This window comes from Hemitrygon akajei, chromosome 19, assembly GCF_048418815.1.
Source record: "Hemitrygon akajei chromosome 19, sHemAka1.3, whole genome shotgun sequence".
In the NCBI taxonomy this organism is placed as follows: domain Eukaryota; kingdom Metazoa; phylum Chordata; class Chondrichthyes; order Myliobatiformes; family Dasyatidae; genus Hemitrygon; species Hemitrygon akajei.
Window position 1 is genome coordinate 49,427,976 of NC_133142.1, and position 25,625 is coordinate 49,453,600.

General features: G+C 41.2%; 1 protein-coding gene across 9 annotated transcripts in view; it reads left to right on the forward strand.

Annotated features, from left to right (window-relative positions):
• The window catches only part of sumf1 (sulfatase modifying factor 1), a 284,705-nt gene that overhangs the window by 144,787 nt on the left and 114,293 nt on the right, over positions 1–25,625 (forward strand). For all 9 annotated transcript variants that reach the window (XM_073072466.1, XM_073072471.1, XM_073072463.1 and 6 more), the window contains exon 8: positions 13,673–13,732. In XM_073072466.1, the coding sequence (XP_072928567.1) occupies positions 13,673–13,732 (60 nt within the window). The remainder of the gene's footprint in view (positions 1–13,672; positions 13,733–25,625) is intronic.

A 25,625-nucleotide genomic window follows, 5' to 3' on the forward strand; every position in this document is an offset into this window, starting at 1 on the left:
GTAATGACTGGATACTCTAAATGATTTGGCCCTACCTCTCATGTACCATTTTGGACAGCTTAGGGTGAACTGAAGCACAACTGATTTCTCAAAAAAAGGCCTTAGCTCACTTGCTGAGCCATTGATCTGAGAGTTGATTGAATACAGAATCACAAGAGTCCATTTTTGGTCCAGTGAGGAAACAAGTAAAATGAAACCTTTAAAAAATCTCTGCAAACAGACACCCACACATGTACTAATGCATCTCATGGATCAAGCTAAAATGTAACAACATTTAATGTAAGAAAGATGATGCAGAAGCAAACATAACCGCAAGGTGAACATATTACTAATTTATACATAACCACAAGGTGAACATATTACTAATTTATCACTGACCCTCACCAGATCACTGATGTTGAAATACAGCACCTCCATCATTGTGTGGTTTGGAGCCGCCACCAAGCAGGATAGAACCAGACTACAGCGCACAGTGAGGACTGCCGAGCGCATCATTGGAGCCTCCCTGCCCTCTATTGTGGGCCTGTACTCTTCCAGGTTGAAGAAGAGGGCGGGGAATATCATAAAGGACTCCTCCCATCCTGCGCACGGACTGTTTGATCTGCTTCCGTCTGGTAGGCGCTTCAGATCCCTCCAGACTAAGACTAATAGGCACTGGAGAAGTTTTTTCCCTACTGCGGTCACTTTGCTGAACAGTTAACTGCCGGTTAACTGTTGGCTAACTATTACTTGGACTGCACTACCTGTATGTATAATCTATATTTTCATTTATATTTATCATTATTATTGTTATGAGCAGAGAGACAACATCTGCCAGAAGTAAATTCCTTGTATGTGCACAGGTACTTGGCGATTAAAGTCTGATTCTGATTCTGATGTTTTAGGTAGGCACATCGCTGAGTTCAGGGAGTTACGCACACGCAATGGATTTGTGCAACCCCCCAACTAAAGATCTGGTAAAAACTTGACATATTTCTCATCAATTCCAAGCAGTTTATGCCAACAAATTGCAAATCATTGAGGAGCTTCTTCGTATCATACAGGAGGAACTTATTTAACTAAGCCACAGCAACACAGAAAGTTTCATGAAAAGTACTCTTGATTTTGCCCTCATCACTTGCTAAGAAGCAGCAGTTATCAACCGGGGTTGCTGATCTGTCTGCATTTAATTTTTCATGAACATCGACAAATTGTAAACGTAGTTAATCCGAAGCAGAAGCAGCACATCCTCGGTCTGTGTTAGTCATTGACACAAACAGCACATGTAACCACATATTTCCATGTACTTGTGATAATTATAACTAATCTCTACTCCAGGTCCTTAATCTAACAATCTGGTTGTTTTTTTATTAATTATTTTCACACAATGTTGGAATTTCACTTCATTAAATTGTTCTACAAATAAGACCAAAAGACAGAGGAGCAGAATTAGGCCATTCAGCCCATTGAAGCTACTCTGCCATTTGATCACAGCTGATTTATTATCCCTCTCAACCCCATTCTCATGCCTTTTTGCTTTAACCTATGATACTCTTACTAATCAGCTTTCACTTTAAAAATACCCAATGACTTGGCCTCCACAGCCTTCTATAGTAGTGATAACCATTCCTAAGTGCCTATTTGAATTTTATGGGAGTCTATAAAGTAACTTCAATACCAGAACTCAGCAATTACTGGACCAGTTCTTGATGAAATTTAAAATATTGAAAATTTCACACCAGTGTTCATGGATATACAGAAAACCTGTACATTTTACACAAACTAATCTCAGTTTGGTCATTTTACGTCAAATTATTTTTCTTCAATAGGATTTGAAATTTACTTCTATATGGCACAGTAGCATAGTGGTTAGTACAGCGCTTTATAGCACCAACGATTGGAAGATTGAGATTCAATTCTCACTGCTGTCTGTAAGAAGACTACGTTCTCTCCTTGACCACATGGGTTTCCTTTGTGTGCTATTGTTTTCTCCCACATTCCAAAAGACATACAAGTTAGGGGTAGTACGTTGTGGGCATGTTACGTTGGCGCTGAAAGCATGGCGATACTTGCAGACTGCCCCCAGCACATCTTCAGTCCATGTTGGTCATTGGCGCAAACGACGCATTCCACTCTATGTTTCGATGTACATGTGACAACTAAAGCTAATCTTTTGAAACAGACCCTTTAACTCATGTGCTCACATATGCCTGAGTCACCCCAAACAGCAACTCCTCAAGCGTCTCCTGAGTCCCAAACATAAGTCTATTTAATCTCCTCCTTAATCATCTGTTGTGTAAACAGATGATTCCTGAAGAATGGTGGTGGTCTGCACCAATTTACAGTCTGCGTGTATGACAAAATAACAGTTGCAGGACTGTTCTGCTAATTGATTGTTTAAATAAATAGCAAAATTGTATAATCTCTTATTAGACATTGACTGGAACCACTGGTCACTGAATGCTAGTTCTTGAACTCCAGACTCACCAATGATGGGACCTCAAACACTAGGTCTGGAATTCTGATCTCACCGGTTCACAAAACCAGAGCATCACTGGACGTTGTTCCTTCTGCCCATATAGAATTCCATTTCTGGAACTCACTGACCCTGGGGGGAGGGCACCAAACCTTGTCCAAGCTGGTCTGCCAGCCCGACATCCATTGGACATCCCAGCCTGTTCCGTAGATGTCCCACATCTGTGTTGCCTGACTTCCAATGTAGGGTGGAGACTTCGGCTCCAGACTGACCTCTAATTCCCCACTGACCTATCCATAAGCCCAAATTCCCCTGTCTGTCTCCAAAACTATCTCTATGAACTTAAAAAAAACTAACAAGCAATGAAATCTGAGCCACGACTCAAAAGAGGTTCAGCCCAGCACCATCTAGGAAAATAAGGGAAATTGGTAGATAAAGGAAAAAGATCCACTTAAGGGAATCAGCATTTGTGTTAGTGCTGACACACTAACAAACGTCAATGGAGTGGGCTGTTTGAGTATCTTTTGTACATGGTCAGCAGAACCACACCTTGTATCATGGAACTAATCTTACAGTTCATCATTTTAATCAGATATAGTCAGCAACATCATAACCATGTACCTGAAATAATTCAAACAGTGAATGTTTCGGACTGAGATCCTTCTTCAGGACTGGAAAGGAAGGGCCAAGATGGCAGAATCATTTTGTGTTTGTTGTTTCGGATTTCTAGCAACTGCAGAATCTCTCTTGTTTACGACTTGAAATACTTGCATTGTACAAGTGAACAACTTGGTTATCAATCATAAACAGGGAAATGCAACTCATTGTAGTTCTTGATTTTATAAGAAAACCTCAGATTGTATCATGTAGTTTAAAATTCATTATTTCTTTCTTGTCCTTTGATATCTAAATGAACTGTATCCCACACAAATAAATTCTGAATGGTAATAATAACAGGTGACAGTCATTTTTATATCAGCCTGTTTCTCTGAAGTGCTTGAATGATGCTTTCAAATTAACTATAAATGGGAACTTTTATTGAGGTTAGTCTGTTTTCAATATTACATATCATTCTTAACAGTTTTGAAATACTACTAAAGGGTTTACTAAAAAGAGGTGTATTCCTTAGTGGTTCATATCTCTATTTCTTAATAGACATTGCAAACTGTTATGTCTTTCCTGATTTAGATTGTTACTTTTTTTCTAACGGCTGGATCTCACTGGCTCCTTGTGGGTTCACAGCTGTTGTTGGTTGCTTATTATTGTGTTGTTAAGCAATTAGCTTTTGTCATCAGGGTGGCCATTTTATATCTTTTGTACATTTCATTTAGTAGTTATAAGCACATGCTGGAAATTGAAGGAATTTTAATCAATATTTGAATCAGCCTTTCGTGAGAACGCCAAGCAGTACTTTTTTAAACCAGCTCCTTGCATACTGTAATGCACTGGTGAATAATAAAACCGCTTTCAACTACAGCGACCACTAGAACTGGCGTTATCTGTTTAGCTTGAGAAAACGGGGAAAACTCTTGAGCGAGGGCAGAATACAAACTGAACATAAGATTTTTCTGTTGTGTTCACTAGTGATGACATTTTTAATATGTACATAAAGGAATGGATCCTGATGAAGGATCTCAGCCCGAAACGTCAACTGTGCTCTTTTCCATAGATCCTGCCCTGGCCTGCTTAGTTCCTCCAGCATTTTGTGTGTGTTGCTAAGGAATGGGAGAACTCCATATCTGTTCAGTACAATGTACAGTGATGGAGAATTTAAAATTGCAGACTCTTCTAGTAAATAAAAGTCCTGGTGGCCTGTCAGGAAATAAATATTGCTGTTATGTATTTTGTCATCTTAGAATAGCTTAAAATGCTTTGCACCTAATGCAGTACTTTCAAGGTACATTCAGGTATTTTAAGATTCAAGATTGCTTATTGTCATTCTTGAGTGCATGAGTGTAAAGGAGAATGAAATGATTGTTATTCCAGATCTGATGCAGCATAAAAAGACACAATAATCATGAAGAACACAATAAATATAAATATAAAAGCAATTTTAAAAAGCACAATGTACAGCACAAGTAACTGAGTTCTGCTGTATAAGATTGGCTTATAAAACTGTAAAACACAGGAGCAGATTTTGGCCGTCGGCCCATTGAGTCTGCTCTGCTGATTTTTACTTCTCTCAACCCCATTCTCCAGCCTAATCTTTGTCACTCTGACTAATCAATAACTTATCAACTTATGCTTTAAGTATACCCAATGACTTGGCCTCCACAGCCATCTGCAACGATAAATTCCACAGATGCACTACCTTCTAGTTATAGAATTTTCCCCTCATCTCTGTTCTAAATGAACGTCACTGTATTGCGCAGCTGTACCATCTGGTACACACTCCCCCATTCTCTTCACATCTATTCTATCTAAATCTTTTAATATACAGTAGGCTTCAGAGATTCCCCCATAATTTTTTAAGCTCCAATGAGTACAGTGCCAGAGCCATCAAACACTCCTCATATGGTAAATGTTTCATTCCTGGAATCACTCTCATGAACCTCCTCTGGGCCCTCTCCAACATCAGTATATCTTTTCTTAGATAAGCATTGAAGACTCTTGTGTGAGTACGTACACAACGCTGGAAGAACTCAGCAGGAACTCAGCTCTTCCAGCGTTGGCTACTCTTTTCTCACGGATGCTGCCTGACCTGCTGAGTTCTTCCAGCGCTGTGTACGTATTCTTTGATCCACAGCATCTGCAGTTGTATTCTTGTGTGAGTACTCACCTCTATTGATGGAGATCAGTGAGAGATTGCGAGAGGTTGTCAGCTGTATGCTTCACGAATTTGTGGTAATCACCATGACTGACTGATGCTTGCTGGACAAACTGTAATCTGTCTGCTGTTTTTCTGCACTCTAATTAAGGGGTTCAGGATTGTTTGATGCATAATGAGCTATCAACAATTATCTATGTACCTTTGAGGTTTCAAACAGTAAGCAAGTCAATGGAGGGTCTTTCAATATAATGTAGACTGAGGGACTGAAACACATTGGGAAAATAAGCAATTGTTTGAAGTTTATTTTTGATCTTTTGCTCAGTTCCACAGGCCTGCCTCTGTGGTGCGTGGGAACCATTCAATCTCCCAGGTGTGTCCTTTGATTCAGTTGTAGAGTCATAGAGCCATACAGCTTGTAAACAAGCCTTCAGCCCAACTGGTCCATGCCAACCAAGGTTCCCTTCTGAGCAAGTTGCATTTGCCAGTGTTTAGCCCATATCGCTCTAAACTATTCCCATCGATGTACCTCTCTGCGTTCATTTTAAAGGTTGGTAATGTAGCTGCCTCAACCACTTCTTCTGAGAGTTCATTTCATGTACTAAACCGCTTCTGGATCAAAGAGTTGACCCTCAGTTTCTTATCAAGTGTCTCTCTCCTCTAATCCTAAACCTATGTCCTCTAGTACTTGATTTTGCAAGCCTAGGAAAGAGATGATGCACATTGACCTGATCTGTGTCCCTTATGATTTTGTACATCTCTTTAAGATCAACCCTCATTCTTGCACACTCCAGTGAGAAAGGTTCCAACCTGCTCAGCCTCTCTCCATAACTCAATCCTTCAAGTCCCAACAACATCTTTGTCCATCTGCTCGCCACTCTTTCCAGGTTAATTGTATCTTTCCTATAGCAGGGTGCCCAAAAATGAAGAGGATATTCCAAATTCAGTCTCACCAACATCTTCAAGAACAGCAACATAACATCCCAACTTCTATACTCAATGCCCTGACAAGTATCACCAAGCTCAAGGCTAGCTTCTATCCCACTTTGTTATCAGACTCTAATATGATAGGATAGACTCTTGCCTCACAACCTATAAAACAAAAAGACATAAGAGCAGATTAAGGCCACTCAGCCCATTTAAGCTTCTCCACCATTTCATCATTGCAGATCTGCTATCCCTCTCAACCCCATTCTCCTGCCTTTCTCTTGTAACCTTTGATGCCCTGACTAATCAAGAACCTAACAACTTCCACTTTAAATATGCCCGATAACTTGGCCTCCACAGCTGTCTGTAGCAATGAATTCCACAGGTTGACTACTCTCGGGCTAAAGAAATTCCCCCTCATCTCTGTTCTATCAGTCCTACACAGACAGACACCTCCCAGTCTCCACCCAGCTGACAGGAATCTCCTGCCACTCATTTCCAACTCATCACATGCAGCCCATTTTAAACCTGCTCTCAGCCACAGTCCTTGTTCAGCCACTGAACCAGACCATTTCTCCTAGCCATCAGGTCTCTTATTGCCTGTGATGTTTAGTATCTGTTCTCTCTCATTGTGTGGCCCCTTGTGACTAGTTAGTTTTGCAGTCTCTTGTTATTAAAGTTATCATTCATTGCTGAATTGTCTCCACTGCTCTACTTTAGGGTCAAGCCTCCTCTACATTTCCTGACACATTCTAAAAAAATGTCCCTCTATACGGAGGCTGTGCCCTCTGATCCTAGATATCTCCACCTATAGGGAAACATCCTCTCCACACCCACCAAATCTAGGCCTTTCAATATTTCATAGGTTTCACTGAGATCCCCCCTTATTCTTCTAAACTGCAGTGAGTGCAGGCTTATATCCTCGTTATGATATTGCACTTTATCATATAAATGTGCTGCACTTTTTTGGTAACTTTTACATGTTATTGTTTTACCTTATTCTAGCTCAAAGGAGCTGGTGGTGGACTACAGGAGGAATGGAGAGAGGCTAGCCCCTATTGACATTAATGGATTTGGGGTTCAGAGGGTGCACAGCTTTAAGTTCCTCAGCATACACGTCACCAAGGATCTCACATGGTCTGTACATACTGGTTGTGTGGTGAAAATGGCACAAAAGCACCTCTTTCACCTCAGATGGTTGAAGAAGTTTGGACGAGGAAATCTGCAGATGCTGGAAATTCAAGCAACACACACAAAATGCTGGTGGAACGCAGCAGGTCAGGCAGCATCTATAGGGAGAAGTGCTGTTAACGTTTCGGGCCGAGACCCTTTGTCAGGACTAACTGAAAGGAAAGATAGAGATTTGAAAGTAGGAGGGGGAGGGGAAAATGCGAAATGATAGGAGAAGACCGGAGGGGGTGGCCTCGAGGCATTCGCTTCTCTAGATCTGTATCCCTTTTGCCAATCACCTTTCCGGCTCTCAGCATCACCCCACCCCCTCCGGTCTTCTATCATTTCGCATTTTCCCCTCCCCCTCCTACTTTCAAATCTCTTACTATCTTTCCTTTCAGTTAGTCCTGACGAAGGGTCTCGGCCCGAAACGTTGACAGCGCTTCTCCCTATAGATGCTGCCTGACCTGCTGCGTTCCACCAGCATTTTGTGTGTGTTGCTTGAAGAAGTTTGGTATGGGTCTCTAAATCCTAAGGACTTTCTACAGGGGCACAATTGAGAGCATCCTGACTGGTTGCATCTCTGCCTGGTATGGGAACTGTACCTCCCTTAATCGCAGGACTCTACAGGGAGTGGTGCAGACAGCCCAGTGCATCTGTAGATGTGAACCTCCCACTATTCAGGAAATTTACAAAGACAGGTGTGTAAAAAGGGCCTAAAGGATCACTGGGGACCCAAGTCATCCCAACCACAAACTGCTACCATCTGGGAAATGGTACCACAGCACAAAAGCCAGAAGCAACAGGCTCTGGGAAAGCTTCTTCTACCAGGCTATCAGACTGATTAATTCATGCTGATACAATTGTATTTCTATGTTATATTGTCTGTCCCTTTGTACATACTGTTTATTATAAATTACTATAAATAGTACATTGTACATTTAGATTGAGACGTAATGTAAAGATTTTTACTCATGTATATGAAGGATATAAGAAATAAAGTCAATTCAGTTCAATATCCTATGTAATGATTTGTTCTGTACAAACAGTATACAAGACTAGCTTTTTGCATCTATATTGGTATATGTGATAATATGTAAGCCAATACCAGTATATGATGGCTGACCTGTAACTAATTCCAGTCAAGCCACTTGGTCCTTTAAAGTCCTCAAAGTTCCTGCTGAGAAAAAAAATATTCTGTCCTCTTTGCTTCTGGTTGGGACAATGCATTGTTGGCATCTTAGTTCAGTTCCTGAGAGTGATGTTTGGTTGGAAATACTGCAGCTTGGGGACTGATGTAGCCTTTTTGCTAATCAGGAGACGCTCAAACTGGCATGGTTCGAAAACAGTGCTGGCATGCTGATGTGGCTGAGATTTGCCAGATCAGCTGACATCTGACTGGCAACCAACAGAGAGTCAAATACCACTCACAGCAACTTCGAGTAGCTTTGCCTGCTGATAAGCATCAGCACTCATTTGAGCGGAATGCATGCAGCCCAAAGAGGGGGCCTAAATTAACACTCAATACGAGGTGGAAAAAGAAAATTTCAAATAGGCAAAAAATTACTTCTTTACAGGAGGCTCTTCTTAATAATCTTTTTATTATCACAATACCTATTTTGAGGCCCTGAGGTTTGTATTAATGTGTCTTCTTTCAGTATACAGGATTTATATTTTGAAGTACAAATTACAATACCTATAATAATTAAACTGTGAGTTATTCAGTGTTTGAAACTGGCCAGAGTCATAAATTTGCATAAATCAGGTTATAATTTACATAAATCAAAGTATGTCTTGTAGGCATTAAATTTGGGTCATGGATCATTGGAATAATGTTTCAATTTTATCTGATACAGCTCTAAATTTGAGATGATTATATTTCTGGACATGCAAATAATAGAGGTAGCAGGAGGATGTCCTGTCTCTGTGCTGTTCCCTTTATCACTGGGCGTGAGGCACCATGGTGACTGGAGTGGCAGGGAGAGGAGAGAGAGGGACAACATTGAGTGCAAGGTTGTTGTGGCACCACTCAACCAGGAGATCTGCCTCACTCCCATGTGCCTCCTCATCACCATCTGAGATTCTGCTGACAATAGTTGCATCATTGACCAATGTATAGATGGCATTTCAGCTGTGCCTAGCCATACAGTCATGAGAGAAACAGGCTAAGTATACATCTTTGAGGTGTATCTGTGATGACTGACAACGAGGAGATGATATTTCTGATCCATACTGACTGTGGTCTCCCAGCAAGGAAATTAAGGATCCAGTTGCAGAGTGAGGCCCATATTTTCAAGCTTGTTCGTTAATATTTCCCTTTTGAAGCAGGTAGGAACCTTAACTGTGGCGCTGAGAGATTGAAGGTGTCCCTGGACAGTCCTGGCAGTTGGTTGACACAGGTTTTCAGTGCCCTACTAAGTACACCTTTGGGGCCTGACGCCTTGCAAGGGTTCGCCCACTTGAAAGATGTTCTGATGTCAGCCTCTAAGACCAGATCGTCAGGTGCTGCAGTGTACACAAGTGTAGTTTTATTCTCCCTTTCAAAGCATGCATTAAGGCATTGAACTTATCTGGGAGTGAAACATTGCAGCCATTTATGATCGCAAACACGAGGAAATCTGCAGATGCTGTAAATTCAAGCAATACACACAAAATGCTGGTGGAACACAGCAGGCCAGGCAGCATCTATAGGAAGAAGCACTGTCGATGTTACAGGCCGAGACCCTTCGTCAGGACTAACTGAAAGAAAAGATAGTAAGAGATTTGAAAGTGGGAGGGGGAGGGGGTAATCCGAAATGATAGGAGAAGATGGGGGTGGGAGGGATGAAGCTAAGAGCTGGAAAGCTTATTGGCAAAAGTGATACACAGCTGGAGAAGGGAAAGGATCATGGGACAGGAGATGGAGAACAGGCAAGAAGTGATTGTGAGAGGGGCAGAGAGAGAAAGAAAAGGGGGAGAGAGAGATAATATTAAATTAAAAAAAAATAAATAAATAAATAAATAAATAAGGGATGGGGTAAGAAGGGGAGGAGGGGCATTAACGGAAAATAGAGAAATCAATGTTCATGCCATCAGGTTGGAGGCTACCCAGACGGAATATCAGGTGTTGTTTCTCCAACCTGAGTGTGGCTTCAGCTTGACAATAGAGGAGGCCATGGATAGACATATCAGAATGGGAATGGGATGTGGAATTAAAATATGTGGCCACTGGGAGACCTTGCTTTCTCTGGCAGACAGAGCGTAGGTGTTCAGCGAAATGGTGTCCCAGTCTGCGTCGGGTCCTGGAGTTGTAAAGTTCAGAACCATAGGTCTTGAACAGTGAACAGGACCAAGACAAGACTCTGCATCAGGACACTATCTGCTTCCACAGATGCTGCCTGAGCCACTGACTTCCTACAGCTCTTAGTTTTAAGTCACACCTAGCTAATTCTAATGTGTGCAGTACTGAAAAAGGTGGCAGTAGTAATATTTTACCATATTGTTCATTGCTCACCTGCAAATTCCAATCTGGGAACTAATCCTACCAACTCCGTTAACACTGGCATTGTCCAGTTTCTGTCATAGTGCCCATAGATATTTACCAGGAATAGTTTCCTTTGAAAACAAGTAGTTCTAGGACCACCAAGTACGATTATGTTTACTGTACATTGCTTCAGATACTTCAGAAAGAAGATTTAACATTTGTAGCTCTATGTAAATGGAGCATTTAGCAAATTTAAAACTTTAACATGGCAAAAATAAATAATACAATCAACATGAAGAGTGTTTAGTTGGGATTAAAACTGGGCGGGGGGGACATTAAACACCATGAGTGTAAGAATCAACAACTGTAACAATCTTCATCACTACCCTCAGTCATTAGACACTTGATATACGTTCTGCCATATGCCTCTAAACATTCAAGAAACAACTTCTTCAAAAAGAAACTTTAAATAAACAATATCCCTGCAGGGAGTTGTGTACTGCCGAGTTTACTCAGCTCTCTTCCTACATCTCCATTGCAGTTCTAGAAGTTCAAGTTTATTGGGTCATTGGTATACATTTACAGGTTTTAAATTTCATGAAAATTTAGTTTTTGCCACATCAGAACAGTACATTATAAGACAGGGACAAACACAAATTAACATAAAGTTAAATTAACAAAACATACACTTCGTTAGCTGGCATATGCCCATCTTAACAGGTCCCAGTTAATTTGATAGTATGTTTATGTTCTACGCTGTTAAAAAACATAGATTGTATAAGAACAGCAGAGTATAAGGGTATTGCGGACTCCAGAGAGGAGTTCTGGTAGAGCCACCACAAATCTACTAACAATATCTAAAGCACACTCATGGACTTGTCTTGGGAAATTCCTGCCATATGTTAAGTACCGTAGATTCCGGACTACAGAGCGCACCTGATTAAAAGCCGCTGGCTCTAATTTTAGAAATAAAATCAATTTTTTAATTGTAAAGGCCGCACCGGATTTTCGGCCGCAGGTGTCCCACGTTGTAATATGAGATATTTACACAGAAAGATATTACACGTGAGGATTTTTTAACTTTTAATTAAATCCATATGGTAACAAAAACAAATACATATTGCAAATGCTTTTTTTCGAACCGTGCCCGTAACGCGGCTACTTTTAAATACGTTGCGTATACTTCTTTACTGAACAACATTCCAATATCTCCTAACGACTGGTAAAAAATATATATACTACAGCCTACCAGGAAAAGTTATTGATCACCTTTAACTTAAAAGCAGCGTTTTCGCTCCGATCCAAAGCCGCTCGCGTAATGCGCTCCCTCCCTCCGTCCCGTTTCATCGCAAACCGGCATTTTCCCACAAGACACCGCGAAACCGGGTGTGACGTCATAGCATCCCGCGATGTAGTACAGAAAACAAATATAGTTTAAACTAAGTAGGCAGCACAATGCTTCGAGTGTTTTCCATGTTGATGAGGGTGAGTACAAATGACTGATTTACAATAATTTAATTGTGAAAGTGCGCTTGATTTATTGTACAATTTAATTGGACCTCTGTGAACTACTCATCAATTTTATTGGTCTACTGTTACGAGGCAAAATGTTTACGAGGCGGCATGAAAAAAATCATGCATTAGCCGCTTCGGATTATTGGCCGCAAAGTTCAAAGCTGTTCAAAATGTGGGAAAAAAGTAGCGGCTTAAAATCCGGAATCTACGGTAGTAACACTGGACAACAAAGATTTTGCTTCCTAAACATTTATGGGTGTACCTTACAGATTTTGGGCTGCTGATCATGAAAATCACCTTGAAATTTCCCTAACTTGTACCATCTTTTGGAAATTGCCTATATTTGTTATTTCAATTCATAATTCAAGTCAGAATAACTAATGCCAAGATTAACAAAGGCATTTTTAATGGCCCACAAATCAAACAGCTCATTAATGACAGGTAGTTCAAAGAACTTTTAGTGGGACTGGAGAAAATCACATGGAAGGCATTCAAGGATGTCGATGAAAATTTTCTTGGCAACTACAGAGCACCAAACTGTAGCTGGTTGACAACATGCTTAAAATATCCAAAACCATGAAATGCAACATGTCACTGAAGATTAATTTTCTGAATTCCTATTTAGACTTTTCCCCTGCAAATCTCGGTGCCATCAGTGACGAACATGGTGAAAGGTTTCTCTAGGACATTATGGTCATAGAAAAATTGGTATCAGTGCAACTGGAATCCATCAGTCACAGACAAGAGAAAATCTGCAGATGCTGTAAATTCAAGCAACACACACAGAATGCTGGAGGAACTCAGCAGGCCAGGCAGCATCTATGGAAAAGAGAACAGTGGATGTTTCAGGCTGAGACCCTTTAGCAGGACACTGAAACGTCTACTGTACTCTCTTCCATAGATGCTGCCTGGCCTGCTAAGTTCCTCCAGCATTTTGTGTGTGTTGTTTGGAATCCATCAATGCTGGCTGATTATTGTTGGAGACTTGAACAGAAGTCTCAGACATTGAGTACAAACAAAAATCTTCAACGTTTTTAGGTTAGTTGAATTATTGCAAAGCATGTGTACTGTTATGCAATTAAACACATTATATTCAATAAAAATTATATTTTTTATTTCTCCAAATTCCTGTGTGATACAAGTAGTCTGAAGTTATATTTGTGTTCAGCTTCAGGCAGTCTATCATACCCACAAAATAGAAATTCAGAGGAAGCTATACTTTCAAAAACATTGTTGTCCAGTATAATGGAAGCCAGCTTTTGCAGAATGGTGAACAGTTCTGAAAGGTTTATGGTGATTGGATGTTATTGATCACATTATCATTATAAGTCCTACTGACATTCCACTGACTGTCCATCCAATTTGTTTCTTACAGATAGGACCTGCCTCGGGGACAGATAAGGTGAAAAAGGGTGGATCCTACATGTGCCACAAGGTAACTTTTGAGCATTGTAAAACACAATGACATAACACAAAGGACTGAAAGTTCAGTGACCACACAACAGCTCAGTGAGCACCTAGAGACAGAACTGAAAGACAGGTAAATGTTTTATGAAAGAGCTTTAAATTGGAATCAAGTTTATTATCACCAATATATGTCGTAAAATTTTGGACGCAGTGGTACAGTGCAATACATAAAATATACTATAAATTATAATAAAAATATACACTTAGTGGCCACTTTATTAGGTACACCTGCTCATTAATGCAAATATCTAATCAGTCAATCATGAGGCAGCAACTAAATGTACAAAAGCATTCAAACATGTTCAAGAGATTCAGTTGTTATTCAGATCTAACATTGGAATGGGGAAGAAATGTGATTTAAGCAACTGTGACCGGAGAATGATTATTGGTGCCAGATGGGGTAGTTTGGATACTGCCTTTTTGAGGCATTAGCGGCGGACCACTCGATCTACTTAGAGAATTTCATACAGCTCGGGGAGAAGAGTTTAAAAAAGGAGCATTTCGCGGGGCTCACTGCATTAGCGGTGGACCAATCAATTCACAGAGAGTAAGAGAGCTTCGCACAGGTTGGGTAGCAGTGTTTAAAATGAAGCATTTTGCGGGGTTCTGCGCATTAACAGCGGACCAATCGATTCGCAATTCATTAGCAGGAGCAAATAAAAGTAAAGCAGGGTCAAAGCAGAGTGACTATTGTGTGAGTGGACCAGTGTAGGAGTGGGACCTTGAGGCTTTGGCAAGGAGACAGAGGTAAGTAGCAGGTAAGGTTTTTGCAGTGGTTGAATAAAAAGTCACTAAGTTACAGCTAATTAAATAAAGTAGGGATGATGCAGGATCAGGTGATTTGCTGTAGCTGGATGATGTGGGAGCTGATGAGCCCCTTTGTGGTTCCTGGTGACTACATCTGCAGCAAGTGTTGGCTGCTCAAGAAATTCAGGCTCAAAGTTGATGACCTGGAATCTGAGCTTCAGACACTGTGGTACATCAGGGAGGGGGAGAGTTACCGGGATTCTCTGTTTCAGGAGGTAGTCACACCCATTAGATTAGCTGCCTCAAATTCAGTCTGTGGTCAGGGACAAGAGGGTGTGACTGTGAGTGAGGTGGGTAGTGGGATCCAGGAAACAGTGCTGGAGGAGCCTCAGCCCTTGAGCTTGTCCAATAGGTCTGAGATTCTCGCCCCTGTGTGGATGATAGTGTGGACTGTAGGAAGGATGAGCAACCTAACTGTGGCACTGTAGTTCAGGGAGCCATTCAAGCGGGGGAGAGAAGAGAAATGTAGTGGTAATTGGGAATAGTATAGTCAGGGGAATAGGCAGAGTTATCTGTCGCAAGGATAGAGTGTCCCGAGCGTTGCCACCTGGTGCTGAAAAGCAGAACCAAAAAGGTGGTAATCTCTAGATTACTACTTGAGCCACCTGCAAATTGGCATTGGGTCAAGAAGATTAGAGAGTTAAATGCATGGCTCAAGGATTGGTGTGGGAGAAGTGGGTTTGAATTCATGGGGAATTGGCACCAGTATTGGGGAAGGAGGGAGCTATACCAACGGGATAAGCACCAGCTGAACTGTGATGGGAACTGGATCCTAGTGAATTGCATAACTAGGGCTGGGGATAGGGCTTTAAACTAAATAGTAGGGGGGTGGGTTCAACAGATTGGAGAAGTATGGATAAAGATAAGGTAAAAGCAAAAGGGAAAATAGTGGAGCAAAGAAAAGTCAAGTGCAAAAGAGAAAAAGATTACACGATTTTAAAAGCACAATGAGTGTAAAGGCATGTTATCTGAATGCCCGTAATATTCAAAATAAGGTCAGTGAACTTGTGGCACAAATCAGTACAAAGGGTATGATTTAGTGGCCATTATGGAAATGTAGTTGCAGGGTGGAGAGGATTGGGAATTAAATATCCAAGGACATCAGGCAATACAGAAGGATAGGCAGAAAGGTAAGGGAAGTGGAGTAGCGGCTCTTAATTAAGGATGAGATCAGGACGATAGTGAGAGCTGATATAAGATCTAGGGAGCAAAATGTTGAATCCATCTGGTAGAGATCGGAATAGTAAAGGGAAAAATCACTGGTGGGAGTTGTCTATCAGCCACCCAATAATAACATTACAGTGGCACAGGCAATAAAAAGAGAAATATCTGAGGCATTTAAGAATGGGGCAGCAGTTATAGTGGGGGACTTTAACTTGCACATGGATTGGGTGAATCAAGACAGTCAAGGCAGCCTTGAGGAGGACTTCATAGAATGCATCCATGATGGCTTTCTTGAACAGCATGTTACTGAACCTACAAGGGAACATGCTATCTTAGATCTGGTCCTGTGTAATGAGACAGGTATAATTAGTGATCTTGTAGTTAGGGATCCTCTTGGAAAGAGTGATCACGGTATGATTGAGTTTCTCAAACAAATGGAGGGTGCAATAGTTCGATCAAAAACCGGTGTATTATGCCTAAACAATGAAGACTACAATGGGATGAGGAAGGATATGGCTAGTGTAGACTAGGAACACAGGCTATATGGTGGGATGGTTGAGGAACAGTGGAAGACTCTCGAAGAGATTTTTCACGGTGCTCAACAAAAGTATATTCCAGTTAAAAGCAAGGACAGTAAGTGTGAGGAGAGCAAGCCTTGGATAACTAAAAGCTCATGTGTACAAAGTCACCAAGAGTAGTGGGAAACTGGAAGATAGGAAAACTTTAAAAAGCAGCAAAGAAACACTAAGCGAGCAATAAAGAAAGGGAGGCTGGATTATGAAAATAAACTAGCACAAAATATAAAACTGATAGTATAAGTTTTTATAATTATATAAAGCGGAAAAGGATGGCTAAAGTGAACATAGGAGGATGAGAAGGGGGAATTGATATTGGGTAATGAGGAAATGGCAGAGGCTTTGAATGACTATTTTGTGTTGGTCTTCAGGGTGGAGGACATATCTAACATGCCAAAGAGAGATGTTATGGATGCGATGGGAGGTGTGAACCTCAATACAATAGCTATCACTAAAGAAGTAACTTGTGGGCTTGAAGATAGGTAAGTTCCCAGGTCCTGATGGTATGCATCCCAGGGTACTGAAAGAAATGGCTGAAGTTATAGAAGAGGCTTTGGTGATAACTTACCAAAATTTTCTGGACTCTGGGCAGGTCCTGGTGAATTGGAAGATGGCGAATTTCATGCCACTGTTCAAAAAAGGATGTAAGCAAAAGGTAGATAACTATAGGCCAGTTAGTTTAACATCTGTAGTTGGGAAGATGCTTGAAACTATCATTAAAGAAGAAATAACGAAAGAATCAGATCCTTCAGGCAGATACAGCATGGATTCAGCAAAGGCAGGTCCTGTTTGACAAACTTACTGGAGTTCTTTGAGGATATTATGAGCACAGTTGATAGAGGGGAACAGATGGACGTTATTTACTTGGATTTCCAGAATGCGTTCAATAAGGTGCCGCATAAATGACTTATCCATAAGGATGCATAGAATTGGGGGTGATGTATTAGTATGGATAGAGGATTGGTTAATTAAACAAAAGCGGAAAGTTGGTGTTACTCTGGTTGGCAATCAGTGGTGAGCTGTGTACAACAGGCATTGGTATTGGTCCCGCAACTGTTCACGATATACATTAACAATCTAGAAGAGGGCACCTAGTGTAGTATATCTAAATTTGCTGATGGTACCAAATTGAGTGGAAAAGCTAATTGTGCAGAAGATACGGAGAGTCTGCAGAGAGATATAGATAGGTTAAGTGAGTGGGCGAGTGTCTGGCAGATGGAGTACAATGTTGGTAAATGTGAGGTCATCCACTTTGGAAGGAAAAATGGAAGAGCATATTATTATTTAAATGGTAAAAAAATTGCAGCATGATGCTGTTCAGAGGGACTTGGGAATGCTTGTGCATAAATCACAAAAGGCTGGTTTGCAAATGCAGCAGGCTATCAAGAAGGCAAATGGGATATTGGCCTTCATTGCTAGAGGGTTTGAATTTAAGAGCAGAAAGGTTATGCTGCAACTGTACTGGTGAGGCTACACCTGGAATACTGCATGCAGTTCTGGTCTTATTTGAGGAAGGATATACTGGCTTTGGAGGCAGTGCAGAGGAGGTTTATCAGGTTGATTCCAGAGATGAGGAGGTTAGCCTATGAGAAGAGATTGAGTCGCCTGGGATGGTGCTCACTGGAATTCAGAAGAATGAGAGGAGATCTTATAGAAACATAAAATTAAGAAAGGGGTAGATAAGGCAGAGGCAGGGAAGTTGTTTCCACTGATAGATGAGACTAATACTTGGGGACACAGCCTCAAGATTCAGGGGAGTAGACTTAGGACAGAGATGAGGAGGAACAGCTTTTCCCAGAGGGTGGTGAATATGTGGAATTTTCTGCCCAATGAAGCAGTGGAGGCTACCTCAGTACATATACTTTAGACATGGTTGGATAATTTTTGCATAGCAGGAGAATTAAGGGTTTTGGTGGAAAGGCAGGTAGGTGGAGATGAGTCCATTGCCAGATTAGCCATGATCTTATTAAATGGCAGAGCAGGCTTGATGGGCCAGATGGCCTACTCCTGCGACTATTTCTTATGTTCTTATCCCATTTTGAAGATGTCCTTGGTGATGGGAAGGCTAGTGATCGTGATAAGACTGACTGAGTTTACAACTTGCTGCAGATTTTTCCGATCCTGTGCAATGGTCCCTCTACACTAGACGATGATGCAACTAGTTAGAAATGTACTCCAAGCACATCACTACAAGGAATTTTCAGAACAAAGAAAATACCTCCGGGACGTCTCTCAAATTGTTCTTAAAAATTGTTAACATCTTCACTGACATATGGAAAACCCTGGTTCACGAAGGAGTATTTGGGAAGGTACCAAGCACCTTGAGTTTCTAAGATGAGACCAAGTGGAGGCCATGAGTAAATAGCAAAAGTTGCAAGCAATATTCATTAAGCAAAATCTGTCTCGGCTGTGGCAGACTTTGTGCATCCTGCTTAAGACTCATAGCAAGCTCAAAACTCATGAAATTGAGTTGATGCAAACCATCTTTGACTTCAAATGACTGCCAAAAAAAGGAAGCTTGATAGATTCTGCAGTACTTGAGGAGGTAAGAGGTAAACTGATAACTTGCAGCCAACCTCAGTCCTACTGTGATGTTGATGTGGTTGGTCTATGATGACTTCCCCAACTAAATAAGATGCGAACAATGCATCTTATTTGAGTTGATAAATAATCATGTTTTGTTTATGATTTTCAGACACCATTTTAGAGGCATTATGAATCGGACTCAGCATTATTATCACCATCTTATATGATGTGAAATTTGTGTTTTTCTTGGCAACAACAGTAAAATGCCAAGACACAAAATTACAATAAATTACAAAATAAATAGTGCAAAGAAATTTAGTGAAAACTAGAATTTCAATGAGCATAAACATATTTGTCCTTAGTTTAAAAAAAATATTGTTTCAATAGATGAAAGTATTAAACATAAATCAGAATGCATCATACAAGAGGTGTACAAGTTAATGAGAGGCATTGATTGTGTGGATAGTGAGAGGCTTTCTCTCAGGGCTGATATGTCTAGCACGAGAGGGCGTAGTTTTAAGGTGCTTGGAAGTAGGTACAGAGGAGATGTCAGGAGTTAAGTTTTTTACGCAGAGAGTGGTGAGTGTGTGGAATGAGCTGCCGACGGCGGTGGTGGAGATGGAAACGATAGGGTCTTTTAAGAGATTCCTGGATGGATACATGGAGCTTAGAAAAATAGAGGGCTATGGGTAAGCCTAGGTAGTTCAAAGGTAAGGACATGTTCAGCACTGCTATGTGGGCCGAAGGGCCTGAATTGTTCTGTAGGTTTTCTATGTTTCTAATGCTCTCCACAATTCATCCGTAGAAATTTGCCTGTATTTAGTGATATACCAATCTCATCAAACCCTTATGAAATATAGCCACTGGCGTACCCACTTGATAATTGCATCAGTATGTTGGGCCAGCACAGTTCTTCAGAGAAATTCAATTGACCCACATAAACTGATGGAACTTGTTTAGAGAACTGACCAAATGAGTGAAAGAAAGGATTCGCAGGAGAAGCCAGAGAGTGGGTTGCCTCTGAATGGAGGCCGGTGACTAGTGGAATGCCACAGAGATCGGTGCTGGGTCTGTTGTTGTTTGTCATCTATATCAATGACCTGGATGATAATGTGGTAAGCTGAATTAGCAAATTTCATAATGATACCAAGATTGAGGTGTAGTGGACAGAAAGGAAGTCTATCAAAGCTTGCAGTGGGATCTGGACCAGTTGGAAAAATGGGCTGAAAAATGGCAGACGAAATTTAGTGCATACAAGTGTGAGGTGTTACATGTTGGGAGAACAAACCAGGGTAGGATTTACACAGTGAACAGTTGGACAACGAGGAGTGCGATGGAACAGAGGGATCTGGGAGTACAGGTCCATAATGCTCTGAAAGTGGCATCATGAGTGGATGGAGTTCTAAAGATAGCTTTTGGCACATTGGCTTTCATAAATCAGCGTATTGAGTATAGGAAATGGGATGTTATGTTGAAATTGTATTCAACATTGGAGTGGTCAAATTTGGAGTATTGTGTGCAGTTCTGGTCACCTACCTATAGGAAAGATACAAATAAAATTGAAGAGTACAGAGAAAATTTATATGGATTTACTCAGGACAGGGAAAGGGGATAGGCAGCCAGTGCAGGGTACCATTGTGGCTGTTCCCCTCAATAACAAGTATACTGCTTTAGATACTGGTGAGGGGGATGGGGGGATGACTTTTCAGAGGAAAGCCAGAGCGGTCAAGTCTCAGGCATTGAGTCTGGCTTTGTGACTCAGAAGGGAAGTGGGGGGAGAAGAAGCGAGCATTGGTGATATGGGAATCATTGGTTAGGGGAACAGACAGGAGGTTCTGTGGATGGGAACGAGATTCCTGGCTAGTATGTCATCTCCTAGGTGCCAAGGTCAGGGACATCTCAGATTGCGTCCGTAAATTGAGCAGCCAGAGGTCATAGTCCACATCAGTATCATTGATTTATGCAGGAAGGATGACAAAGTCCTGCAAAGTGATTTCAAGGAGTTAGGTGCTAAGTTAAAAATGATAGGAATTCTAGGGTTATGATCTCAGGATTGCTTCACATGCCACATGCTAGCCAGAAAAAGGAAGAAAATACAGTTTAACGCGTGGTTAAGGAGATGGCGCAGGAGGGATTGTTCCACATTTTTGAATCATTGGACTGTCCCCTATACAGGTGAAATGGTTTGCACCTGAACCGGAGGGGGACAAATGACCTTGTAGGAAGGTTTGCTAGCCCAGCTCCGGGAGGTTTAAACTAGTGTTGCATGGGGGTGTGAACCAAAGTGTGAGGTCAGATGGTGGACTGGTTGTGGGGAAAGATGCTGTAAAGCCTACATACAAAGACAGGAATCAAAACGTTGAACATGGGAAAATATTCTCAGTTGTGTCTATTTCAATGTAAATATTGTAGAAAAGGTGGATGAGCTTAAGGCATGGATCAGCACATAGAATTATGCACATTGTAGTCATTAGTGCATTAGTGAGTCTTGGCTGCAGAAGCAACAGGATTGGCAGGTTAGTGTTCTGGGGTTCAATTGCTTTACACGTGATAGAACAAGTAAGATTAAAGGGGAAGGTGTGGCATTACTAGTCAGGAAAAATGTCACTGCAGTACTCAGACAGGATAGACTGCAGTGCTTGTCTACCTTGGCTATCTGGATGGAACTGAGGGATGAATGGGATTATATTATAGACCACCCAATAGTTAGTGAGATATAGAGGAGCACATTTGTGGAAATAGCCAGACAGCTGCAAGAAAAATAAGGTTGTGATAATAGGTGATTTTTAACTTTCCCCATATTGACTGGGACTCACGTACTGTAAAAGGGTTGGATAGGATAGAGTTTGTCAAGTGTGTTCACCAAAGTTTCCTTAATCAATATATAGAGATCCCAACTAGAGAGTGCCATACTGGATCTCCTATTAGGGAACAAGACAGGACAAGTGACCGAAGTGTTGTAGAGGTACACTTTGGACCTGGTGATCATAATTCCATTAGTTTCAAAATAATTACGGAGAAGAATAGGCCTGGTCCTCAGATTGAGATTCTAAAGTGGAGTTAGTCAATCTTGATGGCATCGGAAAAGATCTGGCAAGTGTAGATTGGGATAGGTTGTTTTCTGGCAAAGGTGTGCTTGATAAATGGGAGGCCTTCAAAAGTGAAATATAGAGCGAGTAAGGTGTTTGCATGTTTCTGTCATAATAAAAAGAAAGACTAACAGGTTTAGGGAATTTTTGTTTTTGAGAGCTATTTAGGCCCTGGTTAAGAAGGAGGAGGTTCATAGGCAGCGAGGAACAAATGAAAATCTTGGGTATAAGAAATCCAAGAGAACACAAGAGAGAAGTCAGGAGGGCTAAAAGAAGGCATGAATTAACCTTAACAAACAAGGTGAAGGAAAATCTGAAGAGCTTTTACAGATATGTTAAGAGCAAAAGGATAGCAAGGGACAAAGTATGTCCTCTTGAAGATCAATGTGGTCATCTCCGTATGGAGGCAAAAGAGATAGGGAGAGAAATGAATTTTTTATGCATCTGTATTTATTGGGATGTGGACTCCAATTCTTTATAACTAGGGCAATCCAGCTATGAGGTCATTGATTGTATACAGATTACGGAGGAGTAGGAAGTGCCTTCTGTCTTGAAGCAAATTAGGGTGGATAAATCCCCAGGGATAGACAAGGTTTTCCTCTAGCCCTTGTGGGAGGCTAGTGCAGAATTGCAGGCCCTACCTGAGGTATTGAAACATTCTTAGCCACAGGTGAGGTGCCAAAGATCTGGTAGACATCTTAATGTTGTTCCATTGTTTAAGAAAGGCTCTATGAATAAGCCAGGAAATTAGGCCGATGAGCCTGACATCAATTGTGAGTAAGTTATAGGAAGGTATTCTAATGGCCTGCATTGTTAAATATTTGAATAGTCAGGGACTGATTAGGGATAGACTATTTGGGTTTGTGCATGGTAGGTCATGTCTAACCAATTTTATAGACTTTTTCAATAAGGTTACCAGGAAAGTTGATGAAGGAAAGGCAGTGGATGTTCTCAACGTGGACTTTAGCATGGGAAGTTGGTCAAGAAGGTTCCATTACTTGGCATTCAGGATGAGATAGTAAATTCAATTAGACATTACCTTTGCAAGAGAAGCTGGAGAATGGTAGTAAATGTTTGCCCTTCTAACTGGACGCCTGTGACTAGTGGTGTACCATGGGGATCAGTGCTAGGGCCACTGTTGTCTGTCATCTGTATCAATGATCTGGATGATAATGTGGTTAACCGGATCAGCAAATTTGTGGATGACACCAAGACTGGGTATATAGTAGACAGTGAGAAAGGCTACCAAAGTTTGCAGTCAGAGCAGCTGGAAAAATGAGCTGGAAAATGGCAGGTGGAATTTAATGCAGGTAACTGTGAAGGATTGCACTTTGTGAGGACGAACCAGGGTAGGACCTACATAGTGGACAGTAGGGCACTAAAGACTACGGTTGAACGGAGATCGAGAAATATAGATTCATAATTCCTTAAAAGTGGCATCACTGATACACAGGATCGTGATGAGAGCTTCTGGCAACTTGGCCTTCATAAATCAAAGTATTGAGTACAGGAATTGGGATAATGTTGAAAAATGTATGAGACATTGAAGTGAGTCCTAATTTGGTGTATTGTGTGCAATTGTGGTCACCTACTATACCTGCAGGAAAGATACAAACTAAGATTGAAAATGAACAGAGAAAATTTACAAGAATGTTGTCAGGACTGGAGTTTTATAGAGAAAGCTTGAATAAGTTAGTGCTTTATTCTCCGGAGCGTATGGCAATGAGGAGACATTTGATAGAAGTACTGTATACAAAATTACAGCAAGCTTTTGTTAATGTCAGCAAGCTTTTTCCACTGAGGTTGGGTGAGACTTAAACTAGAAGTCATAGGTTTAGGGTGAAAGGCAAAATATTTAATGGAATCTGAGGGGTATTTCACTCACAGGGTGGTGCAAATCTAGAATGAGCTGTCAGGTGAATGTAGATTCAATTTCAATATATGAGAGAAATTTGGTTAAGTATATAAATGGGAGGGGTATGGAGTCCAGATACAGGGAGATGGGAATAGGCAGAATAACAGTTTGATATGGACTAGATGGGCTGGAGGGCCTGTTTCTGTACTGTAGTGCTCCATGACTCTATGATGTTGTTGGGACATGAGGACCTGAGTTTTAGGGAAAGGTTTAATAGGTTAGTACTTTTTTCCCGGAGCATAGGAGAATGAGGGGAGATTTGATATATATAAAACTCTAAGGGGTATACATAGGGTAAATGCAAGTGGACTATTTCCACTGAGGTTGGGTGAGAGTTGCTTTTTTGGATGATTGAGCTAGTAAATAATCACCTTTCACTTGTGAATGAGTAGATACAAGCCACTTTATCAGAAAGCCTGTGATTCTGAGGCAGCCCCTTGCTGTGTTGCCATTCTGCTCTTCTACCACAATGAACTGTATTTTAATCAACACTATATTTAGAGTTACTGTTTTTCACACATTACTGTTCACTGGCTGACTTAGTTCAGTTGCAGTCTCAATCTAATAAACACTTTTCTTTTCAGCCTTAAGACATCATTTCCACAGCTTTCCACAATGAGCCATAAACATTGGGCAGCTCTACCTGCGATAACACCTCCCGACATTTGTCTTAGCATGTGATTCAGGGGTGGCTGTGGGGGACAAAGAAGCCTTCAGATGGAGTCAGAATTTCTGTCTGGATACTACTAATTTTGCAGGAACCTTTCAGACCTTTTCAGAACCTTTATTGTGTACAGATTTGGTCATCTATCTACAGGAAAGATATAATCAAGGTTGATAGAGTGCAGACAAAACTTACAAGGATATTGCCAGGACTGGAGGACCTGAGTTATAAGGAAAGATTGAATAGGTTGAACCATAGAAGCATAGAACATTACAGCTCAGTACAGGCCCTTCAGCCCTCCATGTTGTGCCAACCCATATGATCCTTTAAAAAAAAGTACTAAACCCACACTACCCCATAACCCTCTATTTTTCTTTCATCCATGTGCTTGTCCAAGAGGCTCTTAAATACCCTTAATGTTTTAGCCTCCACCACCATCCCTGGCAAGTCATTCCAGGCACTCACAACCCTCTGTGTAAAAAACTTAACCCTGATGTCTCCCCTAAACTTCCCTCCCTTAATTTTGTACATATGCCCTCTGGTGTTTGCTAGTAGTGCCCTGGGAAACAGGTACTGACTATCCACCCTATCTATGCCTCTCATAATCTTGTAGACCTCTATCAAGTCCCCTCTCATTCTTCTACGCTCCAAAGAGAAAAGTCCCAGCTCTGCTAACCTTGCTTCATATGACTTGTTCTCCAAACCAGGCAACATCCTGGTAAATCTCCTCTGCACCCTCTCCATAGCTTCCACATCCTTCCTATAATGAGGTGACCAGAATTGAACACAATACTCTAAGTGCGGTCTCACCAGAGATTTGTAGAGTTGCAACATGACCTCTCTACTCTTGAACTCAATCCCCCTGTTAATGAAGCCTAGCATCCCATAGGCCTTCTTAACTACCCTATCAACCTGAGCAGCGACCTTGAGGGATGTATGGATTTGAACCCCAAAGTCCCTTTGTTCATCCACACTCCTAAGTAACTGACCATTAATCCTGTACTCAGTCTTCTGGCTTGTCCTTCCAAAATGCATCACCTCATACTTGTCCGGATTGAACTCCATCTGCCATTTTTCTGCCCAACTCTGCAGCCTGTCTATATCCTCTTGTAACCTTTGAC